The sequence below is a fragment of the Cannabis sativa genome, chromosome 1 (assembly GCF_029168945.1).
Source record: "Cannabis sativa cultivar Pink pepper isolate KNU-18-1 chromosome 1, ASM2916894v1, whole genome shotgun sequence".
NCBI classification, from domain to species: domain Eukaryota; kingdom Viridiplantae; phylum Streptophyta; class Magnoliopsida; order Rosales; family Cannabaceae; genus Cannabis; species Cannabis sativa.
The window spans coordinates 38,864,259-38,881,563 of NC_083601.1; the positions used below are offsets into that span (position 1 = coordinate 38,864,259).

The following is a 17,305-nucleotide window of genomic DNA, read 5'->3' on the forward strand; positions in this document are numbered from 1 at the left end:
ACCTAAATATTTTCCTATGTATTAATATATAATAAATACACCCACCCGTGTTTTATTTATACGTTCCACTTTGCATATTTCATCAACACAAATATTTGAAAATATAATAATGACCGTCATTAGGATGAGGTATATACTGACCTTGACAATTTTATGTTGTGTTCTTATTCTAAATATTGATTTTGCAAATGGAAGAAGATTAATACTTAGTTCAGAATTAGGCAAGCGCAAGGGAACCATCAAAACTATTGAGGTTTGTATATATATCCTTGTTATTTTGTATTTACCCTGCAGTCATTACTATATAGGAATGCTTAAACACTTTATTTTTCTTCTATACTTCAAATAATTAATTATACGATAATCGTATTATTTGAACTTGAACATGTTTCTAATTATAATTAAGAAAGAACTAATGTAGTTAATTGGGCAGAGTGAAGATGGTGAAGTCATTGATTGTGTTGATATATACAAACAACCTGCTTTTGATCATCCACTTCTCAAGAACCACATCATCGAGGTTTTTGCTTTTTTCGCACCTTATCATCATCGATACATTTATATATTTCTTTTCAATACACATTTATGTTTTATATACATCATAATTATAATTGACTTTCACTTGTTTTTTTTTTTTTTTACAAAATAGCTACTTTGGACACGTAGAAAAAAATGTTTTCGACATAATAAAGGAATATTTTCGACATAATAAGTGCATGTTTGACAGCATAACTAAAAAAATATTTTTTTGCAAAAAAACAATTTAGCTTGTTTGGCCTTATTTTTTTAAAACAGTTTTCAGATACAAAAATGTTGAAAACAACAAAATGTTGTTTTCTGTTTTAAAAGTCAATTAATTGTTGGTCAATATTTTTTTAAAAAAACACTAACCAAATATGACTTGTGTTTTAAAAACTTCAAAAATTATTTTTTGTTCTTATTTCTAAAAATAATTTTTTGAAAACAATACCAAACGTGCTCTAAATTATTTAAGTTTTAAGCTATAAAAATAGAGAAAAAAAAAAGTAGTTCTGCTTTGGTAGAATTTTGTAATAAATATATTTTATTATATATGTGGCCTCAAGTTTTTGCAAGAGTCTAGCTAATTGAACAACTCATTTATATGTGACATATGCATACAGCCAAGTTCAATTCAAATAAATCAGTTAGAAGGGGAAAACGATGATTCACTAAAAGCATTACAAGTGTGGCGTAAGTATGGAGAATGCCCAAAGGGAACAATTCCCATTGTTCGTGCACCAACATCTTCTAAATATGGTCGAAAAACCCATTTCAAATCTCACTATAGATATAATCAGAGCCACTTTGTTGCACCTGGTCACGAGGTACCAATACCATTATATATATATATATATATGCTAATTATTTGGGTGGTTGATGTTGTTTATACAATTGTATCTATTTATATATATATATATATATGTATATAAATATATAACATATGTTAAATATGTATAGTATGCTGAAGTGACGATGAATGGTGGAACATACTTTGGAGCAAAAGCCAATATTAACGTATGGACTCCAGTATCACATGGAACAATCAGTGTAGCTCAAATTTGGGTTGTGTCATCAAGCCAAGTAGAGACTGAAATTAATACTGTAGAAGCTGGTTGGATAGTAAGTTGAATAATTTCACACTATTTTTATAAATGGCTCTGCCGGTAATATAACTTAGTTTTAATTAAAATTACATCAAAATTTGGGGTCCTTGTACAGGTTCGTCCAAATGCCACACAAACAGAATTCTTCATTTATTGGACAGTGAGTTCTCTTATTCCTTTAAGTATATATAAATATAATTTTTAAAGCACGCCTAACATATAAAAAAAAGCTCATTGTGCTAAGCATCACGAGAAGAACGGTGCAATTTAATATCGAGCTCCATATATTTTAATTTAATAAATAATATAAGAAACTATTAGTTATTGAAAATACAGTATTAATAATTTAACACAGTATATGTGAATACTCATGAATGAGTGACGCCCATATACTTTTATTATACACTTAAGTCTCTATATATACACTTATATATAATAAGCTTCATCTCTAGTGTTGGGCATATATAATAAAGCTAACTATACATATAATATTAATTACATATGCAATATATTCTAATGAGATTTGATCTCCTGTGGGACTTTGAATTGAACTGCAGAGTGATGGGTATAGAACCACAGGTTGTTACAATCTTGATTGTCCCGGATTTGTACAAGTAAGCAAGAGTGCTGCTTTAGGTTCTATATTGCAACCTGTTTCCATCTTTAATGGGGTGCAAACCACAATACAAGTTAGCTTAGCTCAGGTATATTATATATAATACACTATACTATACTACACATTCAGCTATATATATCTTTCAAACTAATTAAATTGTGTATTCAGCACAAAGAGAATGGAGAATGGTGGCTGGAATTTGGAAGTGAACCAATAGGTTATTGGCCAAGCTCTGTATTCAAGACGCTTGGTGGGGGTGGCGATACCATCAATTGGGGTGGGGAAATTTTTAACGATGGGGCGAATGGGCATCATACGGAAACTCAAATGGGTAGTGGTCATTTTTCTATTGAAGGATTTGGTAGAGCAAGCTATTTTAGTAATTTAATGTACACTGATAATGGCCTAACCTTTAAAGATCCAGAAAAACTCACCACTTATGCTACCAAGCCAGTATGCTACGATGTCAGAATTGGAGAAGACAAGTCTACTGATAAAGGAACTTATTTCTTCTTTGGTGGTCCTGGGTATTCAGACAAATGTCTCTAATAATGGATTAATTTAATATATCATCTTTTTTTGTTTTTACATTTATAGAATAAGTTTAGTTTACCATGATCACTACTTGATGAACTCTTATATTATTGTAATACACTTAATTACTATTTTTTTTTTTAAAAAAAAAAAAAGAAAGAAAATGGGTGATCATCGATATAGCAATAAGATTTTCCTCATAAGAAGACTCTGTTTCAATTTCAAGGTCGGAAATACAAAAAAAAAATAATAATAATAATAATATCGAACCACCAAACAAAGTTTGAGGAAACATCAATTACAAACTTTTTGAAACCAAAATAAATAATGGAATTAATTAATTTATTCTTTCTGAAAGGAAAGAAATTAAAATTTTGATTTCGTTAATAATTTCAATTTATTTCTATTTTTTTGATGGAAATTCTTTAAAAATATAGTAAACCCCGTCTTTAAGAACGAATAGAAAGAGGGAGAGAGAAAAAACTTACTTAATTTCCCGACAGGGGATCCACAAGGACTAAATCCCAGTCCAAGCAAAAATTAATCTGTTAGTAATAGTAAAAACCAATCGTAATTTTGTGATAACAATTAATATTTATGAAGATGGAATTTTATGATCTGCGTTGGACCTTCTGGAGATTACTGATTTAGTTTTTGGAACCCGATTGAATTAATTTGGCATAAGATCCATACGGCATGTGAAATTAATTGTGCCAAATCTCCAAAATTTTAATTTAATTCCAAATCGATCGAAAAGCAAATCATCAAGAATTACTAGTACTCCTCTAAAAGCTGATCAACAATGGATCGTAAAATCTTTAATATTATATCGTGATCATATATACTCTTAATTTGCTGCCATTTATATACTCACTGTTCTTGAAAAGTAAAAAGAAAAAATCAGATAGTATTGCAAGATTCGTAACGATAATTATTGTCTTGATCAAATAATAAAAATTAAATCAATAACACAGTGTCACAAAAGTCAAACGTCAAAATATATAAGTGCTATAGGATTAATTTGGTCGATTATATTAATAAATAGGGAATAAATATATAGAGATAGATATATTTAACTCCAATTTACATTGCAAGTGAAAACATCACTCAATGAACAGATTTGATAGCAAGATTTTTGCCTCTACAGTACATATCTATCGTACGTAGATATTACAATATATATAGTAGAAACTCTTTTTCCAAATATTTCATCAGAATTTAGTATATATTATATATATTTAATTCTCATTACTTTAATTATAGAAATAAATAAATTTTTTAATACAAAATTTATTGATTTTTTCGTAAAAATTTAGCTAATTATAATTAAATAATAAAAAAATTAAAATTTTATCGCGTAGCAGCATGTCTTTAGGAAACTTTTTCTGGAATTCCACTTAATTTATCTTTCTAACGTATTATGGTTACTTTTCCAGATAGATTTTAACTTTTTTACATCTACGGTTTCGAAAGATATATATATTTATACTAATAAATATAAGCTTATCTACTTATATATCATGGAAATATATATATTTATTTTTCAAACAATATGTATGGAAAATATGAATAAACGATATTTTTTTAAAACGATATCTTAATTATATGTATATAATTATGAATATTGAAAGAAAAGGAACGAAAATTATGTGTGTATATATACGTACAACGTACATATATAGGGATCGTGTGTACAAGCCATATGCTTAATCTTATTTTTTGCATATGTTCACGTACAACACAAATATAATTATGAGTTTCCAAAATATTGTTAGAACCATGGTTACGAGTAACATACTCGCTTTGGTAATTTTATGTTATGTATTCATTCCAAATATTGAAATTGCATATGGAAGAAGATTACATAGTTCAGAGTTAGGCAAGCTTAAGGGAACGATCAAAACCATAGAGGTTGTAACCTTTTTCTCCATTATGTTTACAATTAATCTCTTTTTCTTTTAATTTCCAATATCATGTTTATTATCATCTTTTCACATATAAAATTAATTAGAGATATATCATTCTTAAAATTTGTTCTCATTCAGTTATATACAGCCAAAATCAATTAAAAATTGTGTGACTTTTTTAACAATTGATGTTAGTTGAAATACGAGTGAAAATATTGAACACGCTCTTTTGTCATTATTGTAATTTTCTTTCACATATATATTGGCAGAGTGATGATGGTGACGTGATCGATTGTGTTGATATATACAAACAACCTGCTTTTGATCATCCTCTTCTCAAGAACCACACCTTACAGGTTTTTTCTTAATTTCTATAGTTTTGTCAATTAATATATATACATTATGTGGTTTTCAATTTCAGGACCAGCTTATTAGTCACCGCTCAGACCCAATTTTGAAAAAATAAATTATTGATAAAATAATAAAAAAAAAATACCCAAATTATTAAATATATTTTGCAGTGAGTCAAATTTTTATTTTTGCCAAAATATATATATAGGGTCGGCCCTGGTGGGTTCAGTAGTTTATGGTAGAACCTAGCTAAGATTAGAATATAATGCATATTTTGTATGTATATATACAGCCAAGTTCAATTCAAATAAATCAATTAAAATTGGGAGAAAAAGATGATGCACTAAAAGCGTTACAGGGATGGCGTAAGAATGGAGAATGCCCAGTGGGAACAGTTCCCATAGTTCGGATACCAACAATATCTTCTAAGTATGGTCCAAAAACCTCCCATTTTCAATCTCATTATATAACTCACCCTAATAGGAGCCTCGCCATAGCTACTGAAACGACTCCAGGTCATGAGGTACCATTAATTAATTATCTCCATGCCTTGTGTTGTGATAATTAATATTATATAAATATAGAAATTATTGTATAGTTCTTTTTGGTGTGGCATCTATGTAGTATGCTCAAGTATCGATGTTAGGTGGTCCATTCTTTGGAACAAAAACAAATATCAACGTATGGAATCCAGATTCAAATGGAACAATGAGTGTTTCTCAAATTTGGGTTACCTCATCTCAACATGAACAACTTAATGCTATAGAAGCCGGTTGGATTGTAAGTGATCTACTCCACTATATATATATGTACTACTCTTGAATTTCATATATTCATGTGTACATGCCCCTAGACAATAATAATAACTTAAGGGAAATTTGATTTTCTATACTTAAAAGTTTTCAAAATTTTTTTTTGAATCAATACATTTTATACTATGAAAAATATGCCTACTTTACCTAAATCCCAAAATTACCCCTCTCAAAATCCCACACCCATCAGCCCTCTCTCTCTTTCGCCTCTCTTTCTTTCTTTCTCTCTTTCTCTCGGTGCCGCACCCACAGACCCACGGCAGACCACCCACGCCGTCAACACTCAAACCATTTCACCGCCCGCACCTTCAAATGCACCACCACGGCTCACCTCCATCACCCACCCACTGTACTGCCCCCTCTCACTCTCTTCGTCTCTCTCTCTCTCGAACAGGAAAAAAAAAAAAAAAAAAAAAACATATGGTCCGATGGTCGGACCACATGGTCTGATGGGGTCCGACCAATCGGACCCATCGGACCATGTGGTCCGACCATCGAACCATATATATATATATATATATATATATATTTTTTTTTTAAGGAAAACGAAGAGAGATGGACATGGTGGTCGGACCACATGGTCCGATGGGTCCGATTGGTCGTACCCCATCGGACCATGTGGTCCGACCATCGGACCATATGTTTTTTTTTTTTTTTTCTGTTCGAGAGAGAGAGAGACGAAGAGAGTGAGAGGGGGCAGTACAGTGGGTGGGTGGTGGAGGTGAGCCGTGGTGGTGCATTTGAAGGTGTGGGCGTTGACGGCGTGGGTGGTCTGCCGTGGGTCTGTGGGTGCGGCACCGAGAGAAAGAGAGAAAGAAAGAAAGAGAGGCGAGAGAGAGGGCTGATGGGTGTGGGATTTTGAGAGGGGTAATTTTGGGATTTAGGTAAAGTAGGCATATTTTTCATAGTATAAAATGTATTGGTTCAAAAAAAAAATTTGAAAACTTTTAAGTATAGAAAATCAAATTTCCCTAACTTAATTATGTTAAGGTGTAAAAACGTTTTCAATTATTTTGGGCTTCCTTGCAGGCTGGTTATCGTCATGATCCAAGAACACGATTCTTCATTTACTGGACAGTAAGTTATTATATATATATGTATAGGTATTTAATTATATCTAAATTTTGATCGTGTGACTCTATATATCAGAGTGATGGGTATAGAAGCACAGGTTGTTACAATCTTCATTGCCCCGGTTTTGTTCAAGTAAGCAGGAAAATTGCTCTAGGAGCTCTACTAAGACCTCTTTCCACCTATAACGGGAAGCAAAAAATCATAACTATTGTCATAGACCAGGTATATATGTATAAATATATATATTATAAATAAACACATAGATATAATAATATATTGATTTAATATTATTTGATCATGTATACATATATATAATGCATGCAGCACACGGAGAATGGAGAATGGTGGCTGAAATATGGGAATAATCCAATAGGTTATTGGCCCAACTCCTTATTCAAGACGCTAGGGGTTAATGGTGCGGAGATGTTGAGTTGGGGTGGAGAAATTATTAACAACGGGGCTGATGGTCATCACTCGAGTACTCAAATGGGGAGTGGTCATTTTCCTGACGAAGGCTTTGGTAAAGCAAGCTATTTTAGTAACATACAGTACATTGATGCTTCTAAACTCTACAAAGATCCTGAGAAACTCACCCCTTATGCTACCAAGCCTTCTTGCTACGATGTCAAAGTAGCAGATGACAAGAGTGGTGCTTTAGGCACTCATTTCTTCTATGGTGGTCCTGGCTATTCTGACAAATGTCCAACTTAATTAATTAATTATTAATTAAAGATCATCATCATAATATATCAATTATATATTATTTTATTGTGTTTTGATTACATTATTATAGCTTGTATATATAATCTTCTGAATATTTTTATTTGATAAGTTTGAAAAGAATAAAGTTTTGATGTACTTACTAATAATCCTCTCATCTCAATTCTCAACTATGTGAAGTACAGAAGATGTATTTTTTTAAAAGAAAGTTCATCAATATTATAATAAGGCACTTCTTCTAGCAAACCATTCAAACAAAAGACACACATCACGCTAAACAATTAGGCAATCCCAACCACCAAACACACGGTAACTCAGGAGAGAAAATTAGTTATGCAAGCGAATGAGCATTAGCAATATTATTAACCCGCTTACAATGAAATAATGTAATAGAGAAAAAAGAATCTCACACAAAAAATATCATAAACCACAATATCATACTCAGAAAAATTTATTTTTTACAACCCACACTTTACACCAAACGAGAATATCTTCACATAATGATAACCTATTTGAAGACAGAGTTAGAGAGTAAAGCAGCCGCTTTAGGAACAAGGGGTTCAAAATTGCTAATCAAAAGAGTAGACATTGAGAACAAAATCCATTGGCATGAGACAACACAACCCCAAGTCTCATCGCTCCTGCTTCTGCTCAAACACCAGCATCCAAGATCACAGATTGAATTGCTCCAACTGAATTTCCATAGACAACACCATCCCCAAAGGCACAATAATCAATGCCAAATCACTATTAAGGCCATGAAATTGGACCTCGTGATAATGCATAATTAGATAATTTGAAGCCCAAGGCCCTACCATTTCATCCTTAAGAAGATGATGCTCATGAACCATAGTATTCCAGCGATGCCATATCATCCAACAAATTATAAGTAATTCTTATACTTTTTGTTTACGAAGCAACATCATGATACAACCAACAACAAAATCATAGAAAGAAGCGGCCACTCTAACTTAATTCTAAACCTCGAATTTCCCTATTTTTTTATTGTTAGAAGTGGATTAATAAAATTTAATGAGACATGTTTCCTACTTTATAGAATCATATATTAAAAACTTATAAATTTTTTCTTTTAAAAAATATTATCTGTTCATGAACTTATAATACATATGTTTATTGACAAATTGATTTTTCTTTTATATACCAATTCTACTACTTTCAATACAGAACATGCAATTCTGGTAAATGAATTTCATAAAAAATAGCCAAATTATGTAAAAAAAAAAACCGTGAGATTTCTCTCTCTCTCTCTCTATACACCTAAAAAGAAGATGAGAAGAAGAAGAGTATACCTTGTATTTCGGAGTAGATCACTGTGAGAATCGAAGAAGAAGAAGATGAGAAGGAGGCGTGTAGCAGCTGATGGAGAAGGAGGCGTTGCAGTGGATGGAGAAGGAGGCGGCAGCTGATGGAGAAGAGAGAAAATGTTTTTAGAGTTTTTGGATAGAGTATCTCAAAACAAAGAAAACTCTATTTTGGTGTTTTCATTTTTACTTTTATAAATTAGAATCTGAATTTGAATTTTATTTTCAAAAATAGGGTACCAATCAATGATTTACATGGGGCCCACAGATTTTATGTTTTCAAATTTAAAAGATTGGATTCAAATTAGAAACCAATCAGACCCTTAGCATTTGTTTCTCCTTCTGCAAATACATCACATTTTTTTAAAAAAAATATATAGTTACATATGGAAGAAAAATGATGACAATCATCTTTATTTTTGTTGGGTGTGTGCAATCAAAATTTTATATATTGATTAAAAATAAAAATGATTATGGATATATAAGAATCAACACTACTCTATTAGTATGAGATATTTTAAGAATATCTCAAAAATAAATATGTGAAGAATTAAACTCAAAGCAGATAATATTATACTATTTAAGTCAAGTTAAAGAGACGATTCAATAAGATAGAAAAACAAGACCAACAACTCCTTAGTGAAAATGAATGTCAATATTTGATGTCACAAAATTAGAGAAGGGTACATATTAATAATCTTTGATTTGTCGATAAGGTAAGGATTAGATTCATATGATATAAGCAATTTAATACAAGTGACATGAGAAGAGAGAGTGCTTTTAGGTATACAAGTGACATATGAGACCTTTTTTCATGAATTGTTCTAATTATTTGATTTATCGTGAATCCCTTTATCGTGTTAATTGGGACATTTTTAGTCCCATACATTTTGGTTCAAAGTCAACAGGTTCCCAATTTACTCACCCTCTTTATATATATAGCTATGATTTCTAATACCCATTATTGTCTTATTGACTATTTGATGAAAGATATATGATAATCGATCGATCGATATCTGACTTTAGCATATTTTTCTCGACAATAATGTGATCATCAAAATCAATTTGGTATATAAGTACCGACTACGGATGGGTCCGAATTGAGTCATAGAAATATAATAATTCAATAACAATCAACACAAATATACATAATCTTTATCTAAAAAAATCCAAAGATATAGATTGTAACATATTCTATTATTATTGTTAGGGAAATTTGAATTAATATACTAACTAATACCTATAATTTTTTCTCTGAATCCATTTTTATAAAATTTGGTTATGTATGACCACTTTTCTAATTTTCCTAAACTACCCCCCTCATTTGAATCAGCCTCTCTCTTCCTCTCTCTCTTCATCTCTCTCAGCCGAACCCCCTCTCTCAAAAACGCAGCCAACCGAACCATCACTCAACGAACCAACCCTCTCAACCCCGACCCCGAGCCCGAGCATTCCTTCGTCGAACTGAACGCCGGCCGAACGCTCAACCCTGACCCTCTCGAAAAAAAAAAAAAAAAAACCCACAGCGGATGGTCGGACCTTGGGGTCCGACCGACCAATCGGATCCATCGGACCCCAAGGTCCGACCATCGGACCTCTCTCTCTGAAATCTGAAAAAAAAAAAAAAAAAAAAAAAAACCACGGCCCGATGGTCGGACCTTGGGGTCCGACCAATCGGACCCATCGGACCCCAAGGTCCGACCATCGACCCCCAAGGTCCGACCATCGGACCTCTCTCTCTTCCTCTCTCTGCGAAATTTGAAAAAAAAAAAAAAAAAAAAAACCCACGGTCGGAGGGCAGGGCGAGAGCCATTAATGACGACGCCGAAGCTCCGTTACCTTTCTGACCAAAGTCCTTTCTTATTCTTCCATGCTGGGTTACTTAACTGAAAATAATGTGGGACGGAACTGGGTTTTTTTTTTTTTTCTTCGCATTTCAGAGAGGGTTTGATTTGAGAGAGAAAGGAGGAAGAGAGAGAAATGGTTGAGAATAATGAGGGGGGTATTTTGGGGTTTAGGTAAAAGTAGTCTTATTTTTTCAAGAGTTATAAGTATTAGTTTAGATAATTAATTTGGGTATAAAAAATGCATAGAAACTCAAATTTCCCTATTGTTATTGTTTACAGTTACTATTGTTATTTGAGATTTTATCATTTATCTGTTTTTTTTTATTATTATTTATACGGAAATATACAAGTAATTAACAAAACAACCTAAATTCACATGGCAATCTACTCCAAAACAACCAAATCTTAAAAATAAAAAAAAAAAATGTTAAAAAAATAAAATATGGAGTGATTCCCTTTATTATTTTTAGTCTTTTTTAATTAAAAATAATTATTTTAATATGTTTATATGCACTCTTTTTTTCAATTTCCTGATAATTTTTTTCACACATTTTCTAATATATTTTAGAGTAAGTTTTGTTAGGGGAAATAAAAAAAACAACAATCAAAATGAGAAATATAAGGAATGTATAATAGACTAAAATTAAATAGTCATAATATATATAAATATATATAGATATATATAAATTTTTTCTGCCATCACGAAGGGTGTTTCCTCCCATTTTTAAAAAATTATATAATCATTCTAAATATTTCATTGAGATGACATATTAATACTTTAAAATGTAATTCGAAATAAAATTTTAGTAATTAAATATAATACTGTGATTGAATTTATATATATGTAAACCTTTAAAATGTAACGAGAAGCTCAACATGTGATTCGTCTTCTCAATGTTTATGAGCTTGCTTCCAGTCAAAAAATCAATTTTGAGAAGTCTTCAGTGTTTTTTAGTAGGAACACAGCGGTGGACGTCAAGGATAGGCTCTGCAGTCTGATGAGATTGAGTGAGGCTAGTGAAAATAGTTTTTATCTTGGCCTCCCTTGTATTATGGAGAGAAACAAGAATGCTATTCTTAGTTTTTTGAAGGAAAAGATGAAAAAGAAGATTTTCAGTTGGGAAAACAAGTTCCTTTCTAAAGCGGGAAAAGAGGTGTTAATTAAGTCTGTGGCTCAGGCTCTTCCAAGTTATGCTATGAGTGTGTTTCTTTTAACCAAGGAAATCTGCTCTAGTCTTGAGGGTTTAATGGCAAAATTTTGGTGGAATACTCAAGCTAACTCGTCTCATAAAGGGATTAGTTGGGTCAGTTGGAAGAAGTTATGTCAACACAAACATGTTGGGGGCTTGGGTTTTAGAGACCTTAGGAAGTATAATCTTGCTTTCTTGGGTAAACAAGGGTGGAGATTACTCACAAAGGAAGACTCACTTGTCGGAAGAATTTATAAGGCTAGATACTACCCAAGAGGCTCTTACCTCAATGCTGAATTAGGACAAAATCCTAGTTTTATTTGGCGTAGTATTTGGGAGGCCCAATCACTTGTTCGGCAGGGTGCTAGAAGATCTATTGGAGATGGCTCCTCTGTCAGTGTTTTACTTGATCCTTGGCTGCCTCATGACAGTTGGCCTTATGTTCTCACGGACAACCAAGGTCTTGAAGGCACATTGGTTTCCAACCTGATGTTGATGGAAGAGAAGGGGTGGGATGCTGAGATTATTGAAGATATGTTTGAAGCCCGAGATGCTCAGCTAATTATGAGTATACAGCTGAGTGATTCAACAACAGTAGATTCTTGGTATTGGATGATGGAACAATCTGGGTTTTATACCGTCAAAAGTGCCTATAATTATCTTCAATCTTCAAGCGGTAATTGGCTTCATCTTGATGAAGATAGTTACTGGAAAAGGCTTTGGAAAATTGATGTTCCTTCGAAAGTTCTTCATTTTCTGTGGAAGGCTTGTTCGGGTTCTCTACCAACGAAGGTTCAACTTAGCACTAAGCACGTGAATGTCGATCTTTTTTGCCCTCTTTGTAATGTCTTTTATGAGACGATTTTCCATGTGCTTGTTGGTTGTCGGTTTGCCAAAGCCTGTTGGAACATCTCGGCAACTACTGCTGCTGCTGGTGTGGACGAATTCAGCACCTGGTTTTTTAATATTTTAGACAGCAAGCAGCCGGAGGTTATAGTCGATGCAGCAATGATTTCTTGGAGTATATGGAAGACCCGAAATGATGTTTTCTGGCAGAACAAAAACTGTACAGCGATAGGAGTGGTTCAGTCGGCAAGGAAGGCTCTTGATCAATGGCGCGTTGCAAACAAGAACACAGCAGCTACATTCGCTACTGGTGTACTTTCTAACAGCAACATTTGGCGCAAACCATTGTGTGGAAAGATCAAGGTAAATGTCGACGGTGCTATCTTTGAATCTCAACGAATGTTTGGTTTTGGTTGTGTAGCGCGTGATCATACGGGTCAGATTTTAGAAGCAATCGCGAGGTCAAGAATTGGAGGAGTGCTGCCCGAAATTGCAGAAATTGTTGGTTTGAAAGAAGCACTAAGCTGGATTAAGAGGAAAGGATGGGAGGATGTGTTCATTGAGACGGATTCGCTCATGGTTGTTCAAGCCATGAAAAGTACTGTCCATATGCCTTCTTACTTTGGCTTATTGGTGGAGGATTGTCGCTTGATTTTGTCCTCTTTAAAGAATGTTTTTATTTCATTTGTGTATCGATCTGCTAATAAGGCTGCCCATTCTCTTGCTCGGGCGTCTTGTTCTTTGTCAGATTGTCTGTTTAATGAGCGGAATGCTCCTTTCTTTTTAAAGAATATTGTAATGGCTGAGGCTATTCCTTAATAAAATTACTTTCAAAAAAAAAAAAAAAAAAAAATGTAACGAAATAATAAATATGAATAAAAATTAATTATTGTTCATTCTATTATATGTTATTACCCCCAACCAAACACACTCTTAATTTAATTTATCAATTAGCAAATACTTTTTTTTTTAAAAAAATGTTTCTACCTTTAAATCTTATTATTAAAAAAATAGTTACATTTTTAATTAATTAAAAAGCCAAATACATTATCACAAAATTCAAATATATTATACATTATTCATTATTCAATATATTAATTATTTTCTCACATAAAATTTATAACATTATAAAAAGGTTACTAATACACTACAAAAATACTAGATTTTAAGTAAAATTATAAAATTTTATAGAACAACCGTAAAGTAACAAAATAGAAGAATTAAAACAACAGTAGAACAACTAAAAAACAATCGTTGAATAACAGTGAAAACTTAATATAGTGCATAATATTTTTGAAAAAAATTCCGCTTTACAGTTAAAAATAAAAAAGTTAAAATTTTCAATATATAGTGTAAAAAATCTTAAATAAAATAAAAAAAAATATATAACACTGATGAAAAAAATAAATAAAATATTAAATGGGATCATGTCGCCATGGAGAGTGTTATCCTACCCTCGCTCCGTTTAGTATAATGATATTTATCTCCAACAAGTTCTCTATTTAGACAGGATATTCTCACCCATCATTAGGTAAAGTCCCACAACCTATTTGTATCTTTATTTCCAATAATTTTTATATTATATCATTTAAAATACATATACCAAAGTTAGATTTTTTTTTTCTTTTTAACTCAAATTTTTACATGAGTTTCTTTAAATTATTCAATATATTTAGAGCTGCTAATGAAAGTGTGCTTAGGGGTTTTTTTTTTTTTTTTTTCATGCAAGGATAATTAGCTAAGTAACTTATATATTGGCAAATTTTAATTTTTGTGATAATTTTGATGTTATATACATTTTAAATACACTTTCTCATTGTATATGTCTTGGTACATGAAGGATATTTTGCATTTATCAATGAAGTTTCTTTTTTTTTTTTTTTGTTTTAATAAATGAAGTTTCTTTTTAATGTTATATAAATATAAATGTAAAATATTGTTTAACATGATAGGATGGGGTGGAGAAAAAAGTAGATCCTAATAAAAGCACCAATTGACTTAAAATAAATGGTATGTCGTATAAAATAGATCTTAAGAGCTAGGCAATTTTTTAAAGGCAAATCCTTTTTTTTTTGGGGGAGGAACAAGGCAAATCTTTAGTTCACTTATTTTGTGTACAAATTAGCTACAATAATAAATGAAATTTCAATAAGAAGCGTAACTCAGGAGGAAATGTAATAGACCTCATCATTCATTAATCAAATATGGTTCTTTATTTTGAATAAGTATATTCAATATTACACATGAAATAAAATTTGATAAAAGATAAGATTGCTCTTTCTATATTTTTTTTTTTTCTTGATAGTGCTTTTTTTTTATTATTATTATTTATTTTTTTTCTAATCAAAACAAACAACTACGACAGCTAATGAAGTCAATAAGGTATCAGTACTTTCGTCAGCCTACCTTTGTCATTAGCTATCAAATTTGAATAAAAGGGCCATACACATACTGATGTGTCCCTAAATATAGATATGATTTAAAGTCTCTTACCGGCCCAACCTCATCTCAAAATTTAAATGAATCTGTTACAACTATTCAATTCTAACTCATAAGAAAACAAAATATGACTCTAATGGGATAAGTTTCTATAAGGAAACAAAAATTCAGTGCACATTAATCGATTTCTCAAAAATTTCGTTTGACAAGTATTGTAGTAGCTAATGAAATTAAATGTATTAGAAATGGGTGTAATAATAATAAAAATTTAATTAATCAATGTATAATATTCGGCTGCTTATAACTATTTGAGGATATTATACTGCTACCCTCTCTTACTATATTATTTTAGGATTTTTACACTACATATTAAAAATTTTAATTTTTTAATTTTTTTTTTTTTATTGTAAGGTATAATTTTTTTCAAAAATACTGTATTAAGCGTGTCTTATATTATAGGCAACGATTTTAAGCCGTCACCTATAGTATAGTGCACGGTTTAAAACCGTTGCCTATACCCTATTATAGGAGACGGTTTTAAACCTGCAGGCAACGGTTTTAAACCGTCAGGAATGTAAAAAAAAAAAAAAAAGAGAAAAAAATACAGATTTTTTTTTCCTGCATTAGTTTTATAATTTTACCTAAATAAAAATAAATAACTAATTAATTTTGTTAAAATAACAACTAACTTTAAAACACATTAAATTTATACAATAATAAAATAAAAAAGTATATAAATAAATAAATGTATTTATACCGAGCTCGGAGAGAGAGGGAGACGGACGGGAGGTGGTGGTGGTTCGACGTATAAGACGAAATGACAGAGACACCGACGGGAGGTGGTGGTGGTCTGACGTATGCGACGGAGAGTAGAGGGAGACCGACGGGAGGAAAGGGTGGGTGGAGATCGATGGACGAGAGAGACGAGAAGAAATGAAGATCGAGAGAGGGAGGAAGACGGCGAGAGAGGAGGGCGATTGTGCGGAGGCGTGGGTGGGGTTTTGGAGAGTTAAGATTTTCGTTTTAGGGTGTGAGAAATAGAGAAGAAATAGGTGGGCAAGTGGTAGGGGTGTGCATAAAGTCATCTAATCCAATTACAACCGACCGATCCAATCCCAACTGATCCAATAGAATCAGATATCCAATCATAATTAGATCAGATCAGATGTAAATTTTGAAAATCCAATCGGATCGGTTGTTGGATGGGACATCCGATCCAATGGATAACCGACCAAACCGATACAATTATCATCCAATGGTCATCTAATTATATTTATATATTTTTAAAATATATTTATAATTTTATATATTTATTATATTTTATTTAAAAATGTATATTAACTGATTTAATACACATTTAATACAAGAGATTAAAAAAAAACCTTAGACCTAAAATATTATAATTTTTATCTTTCTAACGCTAATAAAATTGTCAATGCGTATTGAATAGATTTTATTTTTAGCAGTTTTATTATGAAATTATGAAAATTAGGTTGGATTAAATTAATGTTTATTATGTATGTTGGATTATAAAGTTTTAAATTATGTTTTTTTTATATATATATTTTTTTTCTTTTTAATGAAATTAGCTTAAATGGTAGCTAAAATAAATTGGACGGATCCAATATAATCCAATAAAAAATCATTCAATGTATCCAATGGTTGGAACCAATCCAATCTAATACATTCATTGGATCAGATCGGATGACTCAATTCAATTAGATTGGATCGGATGATAAAATTCAATATCCAATAAATAATTGGATTGGATCGGTTAGGTTCAAATCTATTGGATGTGATCCAATGAACACCCCTAGCAAGTGGGAAATAGAAAAAAAAGTAGGTAGGCATGTAGAAAATGCGACAAAAAATAAGTAATAATTTTTTAATGGACCCTTATAGGTTTAAAATCGTCGCCTATGAGGGTCCATTTTAAACCCTTGCGTATAAGGGTCTATTAAAAAAATTACATTTTATAAATAAAAAAGCATCGCCTATTTTGCTTACTACGCTTATAAACCG

General features: G+C 31.6%; 2 protein-coding genes across 2 annotated transcripts; both read left to right on the forward strand.

Annotated features, from left to right (window-relative positions):
* Positions 1–109: 109 nt before the first annotated feature.
* On the forward strand, positions 110–2,374 carry LOC115704516 (protein neprosin-like). The gene is made up of 5 exons (XM_061109608.1): positions 110–253; positions 422–535; positions 1,143–1,346; positions 1,480–1,641; positions 2,183–2,374. Exons 1-5 carry the CDS (start codon positions 110–112, stop codon positions 2,342–2,344), a joined length of 786 nt encoding a protein of 261 aa, XP_060965591.1. The 3' UTR covers positions 2,345–2,374.
* Positions 2,375–5,165: 2,791 nt separating this feature from the next.
* On the forward strand, positions 5,166–7,788 carry LOC115704518 (protein neprosin). Its single transcript, XM_030631721.2, has 5 exons — positions 5,166–5,556; positions 5,658–5,813; positions 6,875–6,922; positions 6,995–7,141; positions 7,244–7,788. Exons 1-5 carry the CDS (start codon positions 5,299–5,301, stop codon positions 7,628–7,630), a joined length of 996 nt encoding a protein of 331 aa, XP_030487581.2. The 5' UTR covers positions 5,166–5,298; the 3' UTR covers positions 7,631–7,788.
* The last annotated feature ends 9,517 nt before the right edge of the window (positions 7,789–17,305 follow it).

What these genes read in the sequence shown, in the direction of transcription:
- LOC115704516 (XM_061109608.1), top strand. Translation starts at nt 110, where the DNA reads ATGACCGTCATTAGGATGAGGTATATACTGACCTTGACAATTTTATGT. An exon ending in GAACCATCAAAACTATTGAG is followed by an intron (nt 254 to 421) that starts GTTTGTATATAT and finishes GAACTAATGTAG; the next exon opens with TTAATTGGGCAGAGTGAAGA. An exon ending in TTGTTGCACCTGGTCACGAG is followed by an intron (nt 1,347 to 1,479) that starts GTACCAATACCA and finishes AAATATGTATAG; the next exon opens with TATGCTGAAGTGACGATGAA.
- LOC115704518 (XM_030631721.2), top strand. Translation starts at nt 5,299, where the DNA reads ATGCATATTTTGTATGTATATATACAGCCAAGTTCAATTCAAATAAAT. An exon ending in GATTCTTCATTTACTGGACA is followed by an intron (nt 6,923 to 6,994) that starts GTAAGTTATTAT and finishes TCTATATATCAG; the next exon opens with AGTGATGGGTATAGAAGCAC. An exon ending in TAACTATTGTCATAGACCAG is followed by an intron (nt 7,142 to 7,243) that starts GTATATATGTAT and finishes TAATGCATGCAG; the next exon opens with CACACGGAGAATGGAGAATG.